At 46.7% G+C, this 18,232-nt stretch overlaps 1 protein-coding gene across 1 annotated transcript in view; it reads left to right on the forward strand.

Moving 5' to 3' along the window:
- The window catches only part of TTC28 (tetratricopeptide repeat domain 28), a 91,402-nt gene that overhangs the window by 44,257 nt on the left and 28,913 nt on the right, over window positions 1–18,232 (forward strand). Inside the window, exons 5-7 of the mRNA XM_042828884.1 lie at window positions 10,566–11,073; window positions 15,336–16,677; window positions 17,391–17,914. Coding sequence (XP_042684818.1) covers window positions 10,566–11,073; window positions 15,336–16,677; window positions 17,391–17,914 — 2,374 coding nt within the window. The remainder of the gene's footprint in view (window positions 1–10,565; window positions 11,074–15,335; window positions 16,678–17,390; window positions 17,915–18,232) is intronic.

Here is an 18,232-nt window from a genome sequence, read left to right on the forward strand (position 1 = left end):
TATGGCTGTACAGCTGACTCCAGAAAGCATTCATTGCCTCGAGGGGATTTGTGCCCTTCAGAGCAATCCTTTCTGTCCATCTGTTACTGACAGAACCTTTCAAATTAAGTGCTTCCAATTCACTGGAAGGAGTTCTTAAAATACTACTTTTCTTTGAGAGAATATCTGAAGAGCTTGAGCAGTGTATGGTGGGACGCCCAGCTTTGTCCTTCACTGATGCTGTTTGAGTCTTCCCAGACAGTCCGAAAAATGAAACAAGGAGGTGCTTCCTACTACATTGAGAGGGCTGAGATGAGAGGCCTTTGCTGGCATTAGATGATTGTTATGATGGAAAGCTGTCAGCAATTACAGGCTGCCGTGCAATAGGGATGTGTTAAGCTCTGGAGGAGGAGCTTTACTGAAAGATGATTGGTGTGACAGACATAGTCTGCCTGCGTTCAGTTGGGAATTTGTAGATTGTGCAACTGTCTGAACATCCTTTGTGTGCAGCCCAGATGCTGGTGGTTAGGTAGGTTTGAAATTGTAGTAGCTTTTCCCAGTCCCCTTTAAAGCGTGTCCGAGCCAGCAATGAAACTCACCATAAAGCTTCCTACATTTTGTAAACTACAGCTACTTACTGTCAGGCTGTGAGAGTCAAAGATCAGATTTCACTTTCTTATTTCCAGAAGGAGATGGAGTAGGAAAGATAGATCACTTCTTTCTACTGAAATCTGTAAAGTATGTAAAGCCAGGATTTTCTGTCTCTTCCTGAAGGGAGCAAAATGTTTTCCAGGTGTCCTTCCTGTCATGCTCTGTCTGTAGAAGCCACATCTTTACTAAACAGTAAAGCTGTAAGTATTTAATCTTTTGTCTGAACAGCATGTGTGTATTATGCTACGGAGTTGAAGAATATATTTCTTCCATGTTCTTTTCTCATCATTTTAGAAATATGTACTCTGCTGAGTTAGATAAGGAAGAAGACTGGAACACAGTGTGAGTTACAAATGACATAACTGTCCATAGGAGAAACTGTCCTTCATTCTTCCTGAAGTACAGCTGTGGGAGCTCCTGTGGCTCTGTGCCTTGCCCACAGTTCTCTGTCTGCCCTGCTCTGGGAATGTTGTGCAAGGGCTGTGCTTCTGCTGTGCCACAAACTGCTTCACTTTGCTGCTGTGAGCTGAACGTTCCAACAAATGTTTCAGAATGTATCAGCTCTGTCTCATGTGTGAGCAAGGTGTGCTTCCCCAGCTGGACTTCTTTCTGATCGAGTGGTGTGAGAGCTTGCCTGAGATGTGGGATGCCTCCCCAGCTGCCCATCCACGTTCCTTCCTGCTCCAGGATGGTTTCTATACTTGCAGCCACAGGGAGGGCAGCTGGAGAGATTGAAGTTACAACTCCTTGTGCTTCAGTTGCAGGGGTCCTGTGCTTGCAGTTGTGCTGTACGTTTGGCTGGAAGCGTGGATCTGTGCAACTGTTCCTCCCTAGACAAAACATCATAGGGCATGTCAGTGTTGGGTGAGCTCATCAGAACATGTGCAGCTGATTAGTCCTGGGGCCAGGTTCTCCTGCTGGTTACATTGTCAGGAGCACAGAGTCATTGAGCAGCTGTGTAGACATCCTCCAGCTTTGCACTGCTGCAGCCTGGCACTGAGGCGGAGCTGGAACACAGCTCATGCTCAGTAGTAAGCACAGCTTTTCCTCGCTGTAGTGCTGTTGCTTTACCTCTCCAGCTGGGCTGTGGGCAGCTGGCACTTCCCAGCGCATGACTGCTGTGCCACATCCTTTTGATGTCTGTAAGATCCTTTTCCTGCTGCCCTGCTGTTACCCTGGTCTGTCACTGCAGCTTTCCCTGGAGCAAGTTGAGTGGCTTCACAGGGAGCTGATTTTCCAGCTGTGGATCAGTGTTCTTAGTTCTGTTGCAGAGATGCTTGGCCACCAAGAGAGAGGAAGTTGTGTTGTTTTTGGAGCACACAGGGGTCTGATTTTTCCCTTCAGGGTTGGCACAGCTGGCATCCTGGTACGTGCCAGGCTCCAGGAGATACCTGTGACTGCTGAGGATATTTGTGTTTGGCAAGAACTGGTGATGGGGTTCTGGAAAAAGTCTTTTTCTGACTTAATGCTGGTAACAGCTTCCAAGCCTAAGTACCCAGAAAGGCTGCCTAGCTAGCATGTAGCATGCAGAAGAGCACTGATCTCCATACTGCTATGCACATTCATTTTTGGGTGACTTGCAGCTGATTCAGATTGCTCTAATAGTTACCTGGCACTTGTGTCTATAGCTGTGTGTTGTAGTGAACTGTTGCCAAAATTGTCTTGTTATGCATGCTACATCTGATATTTGTGTGGAACAAAAGATCATAATTCACTAAAAAAGGGCTGTGGGGAAATAAAGCAGAAACATTGTCCTTCTGTGTCCAGAAGGGACGATGAATCTGCCTGTCCCTTACCTGTGCCAGCAGGAGAGAAATTGCGCAGAGGATGGTGGAAGGCTGTTTGTCATTACTGATTTAATCCCTGCAATTGCATCTGAACTGTCTGTCTTGTGTTGCATGGCAGTGCACCATACTGTACCTTCTGTTAGCTTGGCATGGTTCAGGCCATCCTGGAATGCTCGAAGATAGCAGCTAATGGAAGACAGGCTGGAGTCCTGTAGCCCATCTTTTCTGCAGGTATTGTGGTGGGCTGGGCTATTCCTCCCCTATATTCCATTCCTACCCTATATTCCACTTTCCAGGTACAGCCTGTGGTTAATGTGAAGGAAACGTTGCTAAGGCATGCCATTTTCCTCACACTTGTTGAGAGTTTTTAAGGGAATCTGAGAAATTGTGCAGTGAGGTGAACGCTTTCTTGGTAAGCTGACATGTGCGTGCAGATCTCACTTGTGATTTCTGTAGCATTCTGTCCTTGGGAAAACAGACAGACACCCGGGCTGTCCAATGCTGCATGGTGCAGCAGAATTCTTCCTGTCCGCCTGCTCTTTCTGAGCAGTATCTTAACTGTTGCCAGGAGAACCCTTCTGTTTCCCCTTCTGCTCATGTCTGCTCATTAGTCACTTGGGTGCAGACCAGTGGGCTGGGTGCAGCTCCTATTCCATGCAGCATTTAGCTTGGAGTGGGTTATCATTCATAGCAGGAGCTCTCTTCCATTGCAATCAGGTAGCTTTCAGTTGCTTTAAAAGACAGTTTCCCTTAGGACCAATGGTTTTTTCTCTTTCTCACTGAAAATCCTGAAGTGATCCTCACTCTGTTGCACAGTGTCTCTGCCTGTGGCATTTGTGTTGGACACAGCCATGTGAAAAGGTGGTCTGTCCCTGGCAAACTTTTTAGGAAGGATGAATCTGAAAATCTTGGCATTGCAATTATGTTTGCTAACAGTCTGGAAAATGAGAACAGGATATAAATACCTCACAAATGAAACCTAGAAAGAGTCATCAGGCTGAAAGCAAGTTGTCAGGTATGAAAACATTGAGTAGGATGTCAGAAATGGGTGGAGGTGACAGTAGGAAAATGTTGTGGTTGATGGCAGAGCAGTGCAGAAAAAACCAGCAGAGAAGGTACGTAAGCATTCCTTTGCTTCTCTATCTTCTGTCTCATTTTCCCTTCTGCAGTGAAGCCACTGCTTCAAAATAATTTATTACATAGTTGTCTGCCACAGAGAAGTGAGTTATCTGCTGCCTGTGGCAGCGTGGATGGGGAAGGCTGAGATGATAATACACTTTGTTCCTTTTAGTTTTATCACATCTGACTGGAGTTCCTGAAGTAAGGAACAGGCTGAAACTGGCCTTGCTAATTGATAATCTCTATTAATAATTAAGGTAGGCACTGCTAGTAAGAGTGTTGGAATTACAAGTTTAGGATGTGACCATTGCTGGTGAAACTACGAAGAGAAATTTTGCAAGAGATAAATGTTGGATGTATGTATTGCAGAGGTGGTAACATTGCAAAAACGTCTTTCTATATTTTGTTTAAAAAAAAAAAAGGAAAAGCACCTTATTCTAAAGGGCGAGCGTCAAGAAAATGGGTGGGTGACTGTGCCATATCCATATACATAAACATTTTCACTGCATGGGATTACTTCTTAGCTCTTGTTTCTCCATTATGCCTTCCATCTTTCTCTCGGGTCTTTTAAGGGATCTTCTGAGCCCTGAATGTACTTTCAAGAAATTGAAACAAGCTGTTTTTTGATTCAACCTCTGCGTGAGAAGCAGCTTTCCAAATCCCATGACACTTTACACAGGATTTACAAACAACAGAATGGTTGGTTGGGCTGCTAACCACTCAAGCAAAAGAGTGCTCCCACTCCCTGCTGTCCAGAGAGCTACAAGACCAGCACTGGTTCCTGGGAATTAAGTGCAAAATTATCTCCAGGAACTAGAAACTGGTAGAAAAGATCAAGTCCTTGCAATTATGAACTGGATTTTTGCAAAAAGAAAGGACCATGTTTTCTTTCAGAATTGCCTCTTGGTGAAGCCTTCTTGCTGATCTCAAGCTGGTTTCAATGTGCATTTTTGTTAGTACTGAGGAAAAAGCTGCCTGAGCAGATATCAGGCTAGCAAGAGTGCAGCTTCAGTCCTCTACTGTTCAGTCCCAGCACTGCTGTTGGAAGTGGTACAGCCCAGATGCATGCCTGGCTTCCTGATGGGTGGCCAAGGGGTGAAGGAGCCAGCAGGACTTCCAAGATCAGCTAGAAGGCTGAGCTGCAGGAGAGTGGGGCTTTGCAGTGCATCCCACTGTACCTGCCTGATCATCAGTGCATGCAGACTCACTGTGGCTTAAGTGGTGATGTTTCTGTGATTGGTTTTTTTTAATGTGTTATATAGGGTAAATGTCCTTTGCACAAGACAGAGGGACAGAGCTGAGCAGGCTGGGGCAGGACTGGCTGCTAAGGGTCTAAAGAGCCAGTGCAGAGTGAGGTGGGAGTGGGGCAGATTGGTTCTCCAGATTTCCTAACAGGACAGCAGGTTTATTTTTATCCCTGCTGCCCTTGAAGTCTCAGGTTCCACAGATGCAGTGATTTTTAGCTTAATGAGAACTTGTGAGAGATTGGACTCGGTCTGCAGAATGATTATATGTCTTCCTGAATACTTTTTACAGCATCGTTAATTCACTCGAGTTCAGTTTTTTTCTGGCGCAGATGTTTGGCTCTGTTGAGTATACAGAATCACAGGCATGCTCTTTTCCCAGTTCCTATTGTTCCCTCAGATACTTCTACTTCAAACAGCTGTTCTTTGAGAGGCACTGAATAACCACTGGGACTCAGAATCTGACCTGTGATGGAGGGATGGGTTCCAGCCTTGAAACCCTCCACTGCAGTGCTTGCCTTCGCCCCGCTGTTTGCAGGCTCTTGTTGCAGCTGGCAGCCCTGCTTCGTTAGGAATCTGGGGTGAATTCCCACGTACCCTGGAGAACAGCTTTTTACAGGATGGCTTTCTCACTCCATGTCAGAACCAAATTCTTTGCTGCAACAAGGAAGACTCGAGTACCAGCTGTTGGGAAAATGCTTCCCATATGAGTTCATCTGAGGGCACTGGTGTTACATTACATCTTAGAGTGGAAAACTTGCCTAGGTGAGAGGGTGAGTTCAGTGATGTGAGCAATACAATGCTCAAGTACTGAGCAGTTGGATTTGTATAACAGAACATAAATTAATTGCCTTTCTCTTGTGTTGTTTTACTTTTTAGAAGGTCAGCTTGACAAGGTTCACAAGGGTTTGTCCAGTTCAAATGTGCTGGTATTAAGCAGAATGTGGGGAAATCTGACCGGTGCAGGATATTTGGGAAGGCACTCAAAGCCATGTGCTTTGTTTTGTCTTACTTTCTGACTCGAAAGGGAAATGTAATACTTCCTGAGGACCTCCTTAAATGTCCCTACTTGACCCTCACTGTACGTGCATTTTAGCTGAGAGAAAGGCAGCTTTCTGGTTTCATTTGCCACTCATGGTGTCTGCAAAACCTAGCATTCTTCTGTGGCCTGTACCCTGGTTACAGTAAAAGAAATGGTGTGGGAACCTCATGTAAGGTGTGCACCTCTGGGGGCTCCATGCCTCTGGGGATTTCAGAAGATTCTTATTCTCACCTCAGCCATAGTTTTCCTATATTGAGTTTCTCTCTAAAATGATATCCAACTTTGTGAGCAGAAGTCATGCCAGGATTGGCCCTGCTCTAAAAGGATTGCTTTGAAGAGGCAATTTGCAAAGGACGAGGTTTGCTTGGAGGCTCCTTGCAGGAAGAGGAGCATGCAGAGTTGATGCCAGGGTCAGCAGCATGTCACATGTCTGAGTGATTTCATCCAGTGATGGCAGAGATGCTGTGACTTTGCTTTTGGCATCTGTAGTAGAAATAGGTGAGAGGGACTGCTGTTGTTTTCCTCTATGATGCTGTTACTTGCTGGGAAGTCTGGATTCTACAGCACTGCTTCTGCTGGTTGCTGGTGTTTGCTGTGCTTGGATTTGAAGTTATAGGGAATGAAATAGATTTTTAGACTCTCTGGAAATGGTGGTTTCCATGTAAAAGACTGAAACATTCTACAAAGAAATTGATTTCGACTGAGCTATTGATTCCAGTTTCTTTTTGTTTTGTTTTCAGGAAATAATTACCACAGCAAAGATGTTCCTTTCTGTGTACAGATAGTGTACAGGAGGAGAATATTGCCTGCTGCTTCCTCATTGTTTTCAAAAGCATGCTGCACAAAGAAAGCTGGATTGGTACTGACAATTAGGCCTTTGCCTTTGAAGGAGGAGGGATGGGTGGCTTTGAATGTTATGGGGCATTGACTGTGTTTGAGTGTGAAATTTGCAGTGGTGCACATAACACCTGTCCCCAGGACTACCTGTGGAATGTTGATGAGTTCTGAGTAATTGGTAAAGGAGCTTAATAGAAGCAGGAGCTTAATAGAAATATAAATGCAATTTACAGCCACTGATGTGTCCCAAATTTCCTGTTAGGTTACTGTCCTGCCTGTGAGCACAGCAGTCAGCCAGTCTGTATTTGTAAAACAAACAGAATGTACGTGCTTGCATCCTTACGCAGTGTTACTGTTACTGTTAGCCAACCTTAGTGCATCCTACACAGAAAACATTTCTGTTAGCTGTCAGCTTCGTGTCCACGCTAGATCAGTGCACACCCATCTCTGTCCTCAGCTGGGTATGGTCCCATTGTCTCTTAATGCCTCTCTGCTTCAGGATCCAGCCTGGCTTGTCAGGGATGATGTAAAGAGGAAAAATGGGGATGGGTTAAGGCTTCATGTCCCTGCAGGCTGTTATTAGCTGTGAACAGAGGTGTATGCTCACGTTCCTGAACTTGTAAACTTTCAGGGGTCAACAGTTGCCTTTACAGCCAAACTGGGCTCCATGGAGCCCCTGCCATAGCAGGTGAGCTGGTAGGTGCTGCAGTCAGGCTCTCGATGTCACAAATACTTTGTGCACAACACTTGTTTCACTCTTCTGCTTTGAAAGTTCAGTCTCTGATCAGGTGCTGTTTGGTGTCTCTTTTTGGGGGTTAGGGCTACCAGGCAGAACATCTTCACCTTTAAACAAAAGAATTGTTTAAATGTAACATAATTGGGAAATGATTATTTTCTGGCATGGGTGAAATATCTTAGAAACACACCTCGCAGTCATCGGATCATTATTAGTTATCATTCTGTGATGCACATCTGCTTAACATCAGATTCTTTACCTTATTCAGCTGAAAAACCCGACTGTTGCTCCCAGGAAAAAGAGAGAATTTGAAACCCTTTTCTGAACTCCCTTCTGTGCCTCAGCTCAGTGGCAGAAGAATCTGCTTTCTATTAAAGTGATAAATTGCATAATTGAAGGTGTAAGCATCCCCCACTGTAAAATTTGTCTTTGTCAGATATACAAAGCATTGATTTTCTTTGTTTGCTGATGCAGAACCCCACTGATATGAAGCTGTAGTCTCCTTTCACCCTGCCACCAAGCAGTAATCCTTACTAGCACAGCTGGAGCCTGCTGCACATGCACACCTAGTGCCAACCTGGTACTCCACTGCTGTGTTCTGGTGCTTATGCCAGCACCTCTGGGAATATCTCTGCCCAATTGGCCAGCGTGTGAGCCACTTAGAGTTCCCAGTGGATGCTGTTATGTGGAACATTTTATTAAGTACACAGTGATGAATTTATCTTCCTGAGTTGTATTACTCACCCCCTGAAGTGTTAGTCATTGGTGTCCTCCAGCAGATGTAATCAACAGATTGCTCCCAAGCAGTGCTTTAATGTCAAGCTCTGCAGTCATTTCGCTGATCACCCCAGAGAGCACACAGAGCATCGATATCTGTCTTGCTGGAGAAGAGATGCTGGAGCCAGTCCATGAGAAGCCAAAGGTGACAGACTCTGCTCATGCAGGCTACAGGGTGGCTGAGGAGTGCCTCCCTTGGAGCACCCTTGGAGCTAATGGCCACAGAATAAAGCTTTGGGAGGAATGCTGCATTGGAGGGCAGGCAGCCTTCCTGTGTCTGTGTGCATGAACGATTCCTTCTGTGTGCGGTATGAGAAGTCCCTGCAGCTGGTGAGTTTCTTTTCTGCACAGAGAGTCTGAGTTCTGCACATCTCCATGGATGCCTTTTCCCTAGCTGTAAGACATTAACATAATCTGAACCTCTGTCTAGATGGCCCTGAGCCATGGCCCATCTTGTTCAGCAATCTCCATGTATAAATGTCCTTTTTTGTTGTTGTTTTAATTTAGCAGCACCAGAAGAGAACAGTTTGACTTTTTGTATATCCAGAAAAAGCATTTCTGTTCATTTCCCGATTGCACCGAGTGCTCCTGGTGGTGGTGGCCTGTCTGCCAGAGTTAATTGGGGTTGCTGGGTCAGTTCTCCCTGGGGTTGCGTTGTGCTGGGATTTAGCTGTGCCCTGAGTAGCCCAGCAGTTTGCTCTGTGCAATGAGGAATGTGTGTTGCTCACCAACACTGTCAGGGAACCCCTGTGTACCTTAAGGCCTGTGCAGGGCTCTGTGCAATATTTTGGTTTTGGGGAAAGAAAAAAATAATAATCATAGCATTTTGAATGCTGCCAGTTCTGTTATTATTAAGCTGCTTGAAAGAGTGCCTCTGGGAAAACGGATGCAGCTTGGCTGTTTGTGAGCTGGCCAAGAGGGAGCTTCCCCATGGTGTTGAATATCTCCTGACTTAGAAGCTGTGTTTAATGGCTACTCTGTCACCTCGGGGTTCTTGTATGAGAAAAGATGAACCCTGTTAATTTGAATCAGCGTATTGTGTTTTACAGCTCCTCAGTCTGGAAACATTGCTCTACTGATGCTGCTGGGAGTGCATAGCCAAAGATAGGAAGAGAGTGAGAGTGTCTCTTCATTGGCAGCACCAGGTTATTTCATCTTAAATTGTAAGGACAGCATTCTGAGATGCTGCATCTCAGGTAGAAGGGTGGACTGAAGCTTTCCTGTGCTCATGTGCTGTGACAAGGTGAGAATGGTCCCTGTGCAGTCTCACCTTGACTGTTCCTTTCTGAAAGTGTTTGAAAAGATGGCTATAGTGGAACTGGGTCACAGCAGCAGCTGGATAGCAAAGGAAATGCATATGCAGGGGACTGCGAAGTGCTCCGGGTCAGGGATTTGGAGTGAACAGCCATGCTGAGGTAGCAAATAGGCACTGAGCAGCAGAAATGTGTCCCTGCACTTAACTCCTTGCCCTGCTTTCAGCCCTGTGTACGTGCAGGCAAGTCTGTGTCCTGCTAGGTGCAGTGATCAACAGTCTGCTTCTTGAATAATTTGTCTTGTTGGATGCAGCTGTTTCTCAGTGTCTAAAGTTTCCAAATAACTGCATTTATTTAAGGTATTCCCAGAGGACAGGGGCTCCAGCTGCTGAAGTCCTGTTGTCTGTGCAGCAGTCCCAAGGTTGTTGGGGCTGAGTAACAAACAGTGCTGTGGTAGAAGGACCCTGTTTTACTGCACGATATAAATGCTCTTGGGAGCATGGTGTGATGGGCCAAACAGATGTGAAGATGTTGATGAGTGTCCTCTGGCCTACTGGTTTTCTATGATGAGCAACAAAGGCCTTCTCTCTGCTGAGTGCTGGCTGCAGATTGCAGGTTTCCAGCAGCTGTATTCAGGGGCTGTTCAGCCTGAGAAGAAGAGAGCAGGGAGTCCTCCTGTGGGTTCAGCACACCTCATGGTTCCACCATGTCACACATTCTGCTGCTGGTCTCTGTGCACGATGCTGTTTGGCACCAGCCTGCAGGATGTGAGGAGCCTGTCATGCTGACATGAGCTCACTGTATGCAGGGAGGAGCAGGGCAAGAGTTTGTCTGCTCTCACTTCCTCTGTTTCTTTCAGGAGTCTCTGCATCTTTGCAGTGCTGCCCTTCCCCTTTACCCAGATATGCACACACAGTGTGTGTTCTAGAGAAAAGAGAGAATCTCAGCACTGCTCTCTCTCCATTACTGCTGCCTCCACCTGAACTGCCCTGATGCGTGTAGAACAGCAGAGAGCGGATTTCCAGCTGGTAGTCACAAGTTTTCTCCAGAATGGCCCTTTGTGGCTGATTTCTGGGACTGAGGCCATCAGACTTGTTTTTATGAGGACTTGTACTTACTTCTTCTCTTTTATCCCTGCAGGCAGCATCCGCAGCACTGAGCAGTCTGGGCCATGTGTACACAGCCATCGGGGACTACCCAAACGCACTGGCGAGCCACAAGCAGTGTGTCCTCCTTGCAAAGCAATCCAAAGATGAGCTGTCTGAGGCACGGGAGCTGGGCAACATGGGAGCAGTGTACATTGCAATGGGGGATTTTGAAAATGCAGTGCAGTGCCATGAACAACATCTTAAGATCGCCAAGGAGCTGGGGAATAAGAGGGAGGAAGCCCGAGCTTACAGCAACCTGGGCAGTGCTTACCACTACCGGAGGAACTTCGACAAAGCCATGTCCTACCACAACTATGTGCTGGAGTTGGCCCAGGAGCTGGCTGAGAAAGCCATTGAGATGCGAGCTTATGCGGGCTTGGGCCACGCAGCTAGATGCATGCAGGACCTGGAGAGGGCTAAGCAGTACCATGAGGAGCAGTTGCACATCGCTGAGAGCCTGCAGGACCGAGCAGCTGAAGGCAGAGCCTCCTCCAATTTAGGTAAGGCCCTGATGTGGAGCAGTGTTGGTCAGGGAATGCAGCAACTGTTGGAGCTGCTGCCAGGACCGGTGAGGCTTGCTGTGTGCTATCTTCTTAGTAATACCAACGCCACCAGACTATCTTCATAAAATAAACAGGCACTTGGCAGATTGTGTGTTGATGTAACGTGTCCCATGTTAAATTATTCAGCCACTCAGAAGGCACCAGAATGTACAAGGTCATGGCAGAAGGCAATTGAGAAAGTGCAGTGCTTTTGAAGAGCTACTGAGGTGTCAGAAAGAAACATAAGTTTTGCACCAAGGCAAGAAGCAATGTGGTTTATTTCCAGCCATTACTTTGGGAGCTTGTCAGCTTGCTGCATTCTATCTTGGGTGACACGTGGATCAAATCCTAACGAAGTTTGTGTTCAGAATGTACACATTAAAGTAATAGAGTGTAGAATAATATGTTCTTCTAAGGACAGACATCAGTATCTTACTGGCAGGCTGAGGAGGGTTGAATTACATCAAAGCGAAGTCCATTCCTCCTCTTTCACAGTGCCAGATGCAGAAGTGAACAAAGATGTGTTTGCGTCTCGGGCTGTGAGATGTGGGAGTCTGTGCTGCTGTCACTGCAGCTGTTGTTGGGGTGTGTTCTGACTGCACAGCTCAGCTGGACGGACGAGGCTGTGGGGAGTGGCAGAACAGGGCTGTTGTGGGTATGACAAAATGCATGTTTGCTGGCAGCCCCTGAATCTCAGCTCTTGGAGGCCTCCCCACACTGTAAATTAGCTTCTGTTTCTGCCTGGCAGTTGGCACTTGGTTCGTTTGTAGATGCTAATTGTACTTTGATGTTATCAGCAGCAGGTAATTGAAAAGGGCTTGATGAATTACTTAATTTCTCATAATAGCTGACTCTTCGAGAGCTGAATGAAGAAGATAAGATGAACTGTAGAAAATGCATCAGCCTTAGCTTTCTGATTACTGTTGCGAATCAACTTCTTAACACAAATTAGGGAAAATGTGTGAGACAAAATAGGTCTGAGGCACAAGTTCCTGTGAGCTGCTAAGCCTTACAGAGTCCTGAGCATTGCTGGTGTTTCTTTTAGTGGGACAGAGCAGGCAGGAGGCCTGGGGTGGATAAAGCTTTGCATCTGTATTCCCCTAACTTCTGTTCAAGGGCTTTGCCAAATAGAAGGTAGGTGCTCTCACCAAGCACAAACCTCATCTCCCATCTCTGCTGCCATTGTGGGGTTGATCCTGGGCAGATGCGTGGAGTCACAGCTGTGTTCATCTGTGAGCTCCTCAGAATGGAAATGGGCCTGTTCTGAGCAGCAAACCTCCCCAGTTCAGAAAGGATTTCGTGTGCCTCCTCTCCGAGCACAGCTTTCTGGAGAATTGCCACAGATCCTTCTGAGCAAATCCAGAGAACTAAGGGAATGAAGTCTTGGAAAATGGGAGCAGTCTCATGGTTTTGGTTTTCCTCCCTGTGTCTGTTTGGTGATCGATCTTGGGCTGCCTGAGTTGTCTCCCATCTTTGTGAGCCTGTTGCCGTTGGGCAGACCATCAGTAGAGGAAGGAGCTTCATTGAAGTTCGGTGATGTGAAGTTCATGTGAAGTGAAGTTCAGCTGCATCTGTGCTCAGTGTACTCTGGCTCTGTTACTCAGCACCTCAAAAAGTAAAAACAGAGGTACAGAAACATTGAGAGGAGATGGATTCAGCAGTTCGCTGTGACTGCTGATACTACAGCAGTGGTTTTGCTTTATCCCAGAACAAAACTAAGTGCTACCACAGAAGGAAGCAACGTGCTCTCCTCCAGGGGTACTCACTTGCATTTTTAATTCTCTTGCTATGTTGCTGGCTTGAAACCAGTGAAGTCAGGACTAGAAAGTTCATCTTAATGTGATTATTATTCTTACAGTAGCTTTGGATTTAGCAAGAGTTTCAACATGCAATTCCAGAAAATTTTGTTCAAAAAAAAAAAGTATTTTGGTGCAGCAGAGAATGTTTTTCTTGTTTGGATTTAGACCTAAGTATAACGTTAGGTTGGTATGCTGACTCAGCTGCTCTACGCTTTGTATTAAAATAGTTTTCCTAGCTTCTGAGTACAGGATCTCACGTTTCAGCTGTTATTTGGATATTTTTCTATGTCCTCTCTATCAGAGTTAAGTTACGCTGGAAAAAGAGAGCACGCAGTTCTTGTAGAGAAAGTCTATTACTGTTGTTGAAATGCATCCAGTGCCAATTAAAAAGTCAAGTCTTAATTGTCTTCTTCATCTAATCCACATGCAAAACAAAGCCTCATCAAAATAACCATGCTGACAGGCAAAAAAATGTATCTAAATGTGTGTTTCCAAGCCAGAATGTTAGAGTTGGCCTCTTTGCTGAAGCAACAGAATTTTCTGTTTGCATTTCACTGATTTAGATGGAAAGCTCTCTTAAGTGCACTATCTAATGCTGAGCGGGACAGACCCAGAATATAACATAGCCCAGCTGCTGCAGTGCTCTGTGGGGAGATGTAATGCACTCTGTGACTCCTAAGCTGAAGGTAATGGACTGAGGGCGAGTCACAAGTTATCAAGCCCTTCACAACAAGGAGATTTGGAGTTTAACCAGAAGTCTGAGATTGTCAACCTTTGCAAAGCAGATGGTGTTTCCAAATGCCAGGGCTCCATGCAGAGAGCTGGCTTTTCAGCTTCTGCAGCACTTAACAGTCCTGTTGTGATGCAGAGATGGCACTTCAGATTATTAGTAAAACAGTTCAAAGTCTGTCCCCAAGTGCTTAGCATCTCTTTGCAGTTATGAGAGAGCTTCACTGCCTCTCTTTTATGTCCTTGTTACTCAGAGTTGGATGGCCTGCCTTGTATTAAGGTAGAGGCCATGTGCCTCATTTTATCTCTGGGACCTTACTTTATTTGTAATGAAGGAGATTATAGAAAATTTCGTCTGATTGAACTAGTAATCATTTCAAATCCTCAAGCACTCTGTAGGAGAAAGTAGAAGTGTTTTCTTCTCCATCTTGGCAGTAAAGTGGCTGACTAAAATGTTTAGAAGACTTCATCCCCTATCCATCTTTTTTCTGTTGAGAAGTGCGCAAAGAATGGATTTGGTAGGTGGTGGTTTTGGAGTCTAGATCAGAAGCTTTCCTTGCTGGGCCATCCTTTGTAATTAATTACCCCTGGAAAATGATGGAGATGTACCAGCAGATGGTGTGGGGTGTCTTTATCACGTTCCTCTTTTTCCAAGAGCAAGCTCAGCGTTTCACATTCCTCTGTTTGGGGACACTTAAGGCTGTTGCTGTTTTATTCCTCACCATGACACGCTTGGGATTAATAGTATAGGGTGATGCATAAGGAAATGATCTTTGAATGTGTTTTCAATAATGAGTCTTGCTGTTGAGTTAACGCATGTCCTGCAGCAGGCACTTCAGGCAAGGGTGTTGGTGATTTTGTGGTTTGGTGGTGTGTCTGGGAAGGTGGCCTGAAAGTGAGAGGTTGTGCTGTGCAGCGCTGCGGCAAGGCAAGCTGCAGTGCAGAGATGAGCAGTGTTGTCATGGCAGTGCATGCCTTAACAAGGGATGTATGTCCATGCACGTGGTGTAGTTCCTTGGCCCATGCATGATCACTACCATCCCCAGTCACTCTTCCAGAAAAGCTGCAGGAGTTCTGAGTTACCAGGGCAATTGAAGAGAAGTGGAAGAAGTCCTGGGGTGTTGAATTCTACCTCCTGTTATCACACATGCCACTTAATACTACTACCATGACCATGAACAAAGCAAGTTCAGTCTTTCTTGACTGGAAATGCAACAATTCACTGGATAGTTTCTCCTCCTCTTATTTCCAAGTGATGATTCCCTGCCCTTGTAGTAGAAATTCTTGCTATTATTCTTCAAGTTTGTGTCTTTGCATTTCTTACTGTTGAATTTCATAACTGTGTTCTTGTTGCTCTGATACACAATGTTTTCCAGCCCCTCTGCATATTATTCCTATCGTTCCCAGTGTAGGCAGTGCTTCTTCTCTTGGTTTCAATATATTTCACTGTAGCATTCACTTCCTGTGGGCCTAAGGCACCACTCAAAAAGTTTCATAAAGTTCATCCTCTTTTCTGCTTTCTATCTCTTAAACAAGAAGTAGCTCATCATAGGCTGGGTTACCTAGGCCAGCACTGTGCTGGCCACAGACTGCCAAAGGCCAAGCTGTAGAGCAGCTCTGGCGACGTGAGCTGCTGCAGAAGGGTTACCATGACACAGTATTTTTATTGAACCTGTTTCTGTTATGTTTCAGGAATCATTCACCAGATGAAAGGTGACTACGACACTGCACTGCGGCTGCACAAGACACATCTGTCTATAGCCCAGGAGCTCAGCGATTACGCAGCGCAGGGCCGGGCCTATGGTAACATGGGCAATGCTTATAACGCTCTGGGTGTGTACGACCAGGCTGTTAAGTACCATCGGCAGGAGCTGCAGATCTCTATGGAAGTTAACGACCGGGCCTCTCAAGCGTCTACACACGGGAACTTGGCGGTCGCCTATCAAGCACTGGGTGCCCACGATCGTGCTCTGCAGCACTACCAAAACCATCTCAACATCGCCCGGGAGCTGCGAGACATCCAAAGTGAAGCACGGGCCCTCAGCAATTTGGGCAACTTTCACTGCTCACGAGGAGAGTACGTGCAGGCAGCCCCTTACTACGAGCAGTACCTGCGCCTGTCCCCAGAGCTGCAGGACATGGAAGGGGAGGGAAAGGTTTGCCATAATCTTGGTTATGCCCATTACTGCCTCGGGAACTACGAAGAGGCTGTTAAGTACTATGAGCAGGATCTTGCGTTAGCAAAGGATCTCCATGACAAGCTGAGCCAAGCCAAAGCGTATTGCAACTTGGGCCTGGCCTTCAAAGCCCTGATGGACTTCAGCAAAGCAGAGGAGTGTCAGAAGTATCTGTTGTCCCTGGCCCAGTCTCTGAACAATTCCCAGGCCAAATTCCGAGCTCTGGGGAACTTGGGGGATATTTTTGTCTGTAAAAAAGACGTAAATGGTGCAATAAAGTTTTATGAGCAACAGTTGAGCTTAGCCCATCATGTTAAAGACAGGAGACTGGAAGCCAGTGCCTATGCAGCCCTGGGCTCTGCATACAGAATGATACAGAAGTGTGACAAGGCTTTAGGTTACCATACGCAGGAGCTGGAGGTGTACCAGGAGCTGGGAGATATGCCAGGAGAATGCAGAGCACACGGTCACCTTGCTGCAGTGTACATGTCACTTGGGAAGTACACCATGGCCTTCAAGTGCTACGAAGAACAACTGGAGCTTGGGCAGAAGTTGAAGGACCCCAGCATAGAAGCCCAAGTCTATGGCAACATGGGCATCACCAAGATGAACATGAACGTCATGGAGGAAGCTATTGGCTACTTCGAGCAGCAGCTGGCCATGCTGCAGCAGCTCAGTGGAAATGAATCTGTGTTAGATCGGGGCCGAGCATATGGGAACCTGGGGGATTGTTACGAAGCTCTGGGGGATTTTGAGGAAGCGATAAAGTATTATGAACAGTACCTGTCTGTTGCACAAAGCTTGAACCGCATGCAAGATCAGGCAAAGGCCTACCGAGGCCTGGGCAACGGGCACAGGTGAGGATTGCTGCATGTTAGGACAGTGGAATGCAGTGCATTGGAGTACCCAGGAAGGCATCCTAGTGTCAGGGAAGTGTGGGTGCACCAGAGGAGAGGAGGATGAGCTGCACCTAAAATGCTAGCAGGCAGACTATGGGTGCATGCCGGCATGGGACAGAGAGTGGGGAAGAGTGTGTGTAATTAGGGAGCATGTGGGAATGCACAGGTGGGAATGGGAGTAGGCCTGAGAGAGGGGAAATGGGAGATGCATGCTGTGGGGCTGAAGTGTGCATGCAGATGGGGGTGAAAAGAGGAGCCTGGCCAGCAGGTGGGGGCTGTGTAAGTGTGGCAGGGAAGACAGGTTGATGTCTGGGGGAGTGCAAATGGCTGCAGTGTGTCATCAGAGGGGGGTGTGTTTGTATGATTGTTGTACACGTGCACAGGGATTTGGGGTGTAGGACCAGGTAACAAGGTCCTCTGGATGCTGGGAAGGAAGTGGTTTGGTCAGTGCTGCTGGCTCAGATAATGGAGCTGAGGTTGCTCAGTCCTTCGAACTAGAGGTTTGGAAGGCAGCAGAGGAAGGATGTTGATTCAGAAGTGCTGGGCACAATTCCTGGGGGAGAAACGTTTGTCTCTGCCTGAAAAATGTGAGATGACCTTGAGAGGAAGCGACAAAGTGTTTTAGTTCAAGAAAATATTGACAAAATAAATGCTGTTTTCTTCCTTTTTAGAGCTATGGGAAGTTTGCAGCAGGCTCTCGTGTGCTTTGAGAAGAGGCTTGTGGTGGCACACGAGCTAGGGGAGGCTTTTAACAAAGCCCAGGCCTATGGTGAGCTGGGGAGTCTGCACAGCCAGCTGGGGAACTACGAGCAAGCCATCTCGTGCCTGGAACGGCAGCTGAACATTGCTCGTGAGATGAAGGACCGTGCTCTGGAGAGTGACGCTGCCTGCGGTCTTGGTGGGGTCTACCAACAGATGGGCGAGTATGACACAGCCCTGCAGTATCACCAGCTGGACCTGCAGATTGCAGAAGAGACCAACAACCCTACTTGCCAAGGCCGAGCCTATGGGAACTTGGGCCTGACCTATGAGTCCTTGGGCACCTATGAAAGGGCAGTAGTGTATCAGGAGCAGCATCTCAGCATTGCAGCACAAATGAACGATCTTGTAGCCAAGACTCTGTCATACAGCAGTTTGGGGAGGACACATCATGCCTTGCAGAACTACTCTCAGGCTGTGATGTACTTGCAGGAAGGTAAGAGGCTGAATTGTCCAGCACGCCATTTTGGATAGGTACATGGGAATAGGAGGAAGGCCTGAAGATATGAAGGGAAATGAGGTGCTATGAGTGTGGCACTAAGGGGATGTTTGACAGTGACCTTCAAAGCCAAAGCTATTGCAGATATCCAGTTACTGTTGGGCATCGTGTTGAATAGCTGCCCCAGTAGGTTGTTCTGTATAGCACACCATGTCAGTCAGAGCCTTCTGTTCATCTCTGAGCTTGAATTCCAAGCGTGCCTAGTGAGCGTCTTTATATATGTGTGTCTGTCTGCTCCATCTCCTGATGTGATGT

Source organism: Centrocercus urophasianus, unplaced genomic scaffold, assembly GCF_019232065.1.
Source record: "Centrocercus urophasianus isolate 14NV4802_14NV808 unplaced genomic scaffold, USGS_Curo_1.0 seq_30, whole genome shotgun sequence".
In the NCBI taxonomy this organism is placed as follows: Eukaryota; Metazoa; Chordata; class Aves; order Galliformes; family Phasianidae; genus Centrocercus; species Centrocercus urophasianus.